Below are 1,667 nucleotides of genomic sequence, written 5' to 3' on the forward strand. Positions count from 1 at the left end.
TCTTAGTAGAAATGCATCAGAAGAGATGACATTAGTGAAAATGGCTGAGTAGGGAGTTCCAAGTTCCCATTCCTTCACAGAAACAAACAAAAATATGAATAGAAACTATTAGTATCAATTTTGTTAGAACTCTAGAATATAATCAAAGGTGTATAGCAAACAACTGAATGCTGAATCAAGGAAAAGGTGATTGGAACAAGGTAAGAGAACTTTGAGGCACTTTAAATTTGTCCAACCACTCTTCCCAATGCAGTGGCTGTATTGAAGATATCAGTCTGCATTCAGGTGTAGACCCCTGGTTTCTGGAAGGACACAGCAGAACTTCTTCATAAAAAATGTATTTATCAGTTCCTTTCCAACTAGGGCCCGGCAGAATGGCTCCCGCAAAGAAGGGTGGCGAGAAGAAGAAGGGCCGTTCTGCCATCAACGAGGTAGTGACCAGAGAATACACCATCAACATTCACAAACGTATCCATGGAGTGGGTTTCAAGAAGCGTGCCCCTCGGGCACTCAAAGAGATCCGGAAATTTGCCATGAAGGAGATGGGAACTCCAGATGTGCGCATTGACACCAGGCTCAACAAAGCTGTCTGGGCCAAAGGAATAAGGAATGTTCCATACCGTATCCGTGTGCGGTTGTCCAGAAAACGTAACGAGGATGAAGATTCACCAAACAAGCTCTACACGCTGGTTACCTACGTACCTGTCACCACTTTCAAAAATCTACAGACTGTTAATGTGGATGAGAACTAATCGCTGATTGTCAAATAAAGGTATAAAACTGCAAAAAAAAAATGTATTTATCAAATTGATGTACGAAAATCCAGTGTATTTCTATATGCTAATTATGAAACAGTAGAAAGAGAAATTAACAAAACAATCCCATTTATCACTATATCAAAAATAATAAAATACACAGGAAGAAACTTAAACAAGGAAATGAAATATCTGTATTCTGAAAAGCTATAAGACTGCTGAACGAGGGATGCCTGGGTGGCTCAGCAGTTGAGCATCTGCCTTTGGCTCAGGGCATGATCCCAGGTCTGGGATGGAGTCCTGCATCGGGTTCCCTATGAAGAGCCTGCTTCTCCCTCTGCCTATATCTCTGCCTCTCCCTCTGTCTCTCATGAATAAATAAATAAAATCCTTTTTAAAAAGACTGATGAAAGAAATTGAAGACAAGACAAACAAATAGAAAGACATTCCATGCTCATGGATTGGAGGAAAAATACTGTTAAAATATCCATACTACCACCCAAAGCAATCTACAGATTTAATGCAATTCCTATCAAAATACCAAGAGCATTTTTCAAAGAAATTAAAAAAAAAACAATTCTAAAATTCGTATAGGACCACAAAAGACCCAGAATAGTCAAAGCAACTTTGAAAAAGAAAAGCAAAGCTAGAGGTATCACAGCTCCAGACTTCAAGTTATATTACAGAGTTGTAGTAATCAAAATAATATAGTACTGGCACAAACATAGACATATAGATCAATAGAACAGAATAGAGAACCCAGAAATAAACTCACAATTATAGGGTCAATCAATCTTCAACAAAGCAGGAAAGAATATCCAATTGGAAAAAAAACAGTCTCTTCAAAAATGGTATTAGAAATATTGGAAAGCAACATGCAAAAGAATGAAACTGGACTACTTTCTTACACCA

The 1,667-nt window shown here is 38.1% G+C and overlaps 1 protein-coding gene across 1 annotated transcript; it reads left to right on the forward strand.

Annotated features, from left to right (window-relative positions):
- The first annotated feature begins 349 nt into the window (after nucleotides 1–349).
- Nucleotides 350–794, forward strand: LOC607833 (60S ribosomal protein L31). Its single transcript, XM_038586535.1, has one exon. The coding sequence runs from the start codon at nucleotides 375–377 to the stop codon at nucleotides 750–752; it is 378 nt and encodes a 125-aa protein (XP_038442463.1). The 5' UTR covers nucleotides 350–374; the 3' UTR covers nucleotides 753–794.
- The last annotated feature ends 873 nt before the right edge of the window (nucleotides 795–1,667 follow it).

Source organism: Canis lupus, chromosome X, assembly GCF_011100685.1.
Source record: "Canis lupus familiaris isolate Mischka breed German Shepherd chromosome X, alternate assembly UU_Cfam_GSD_1.0, whole genome shotgun sequence".
Taxonomy (NCBI): domain Eukaryota; kingdom Metazoa; phylum Chordata; class Mammalia; order Carnivora; family Canidae; genus Canis; species Canis lupus.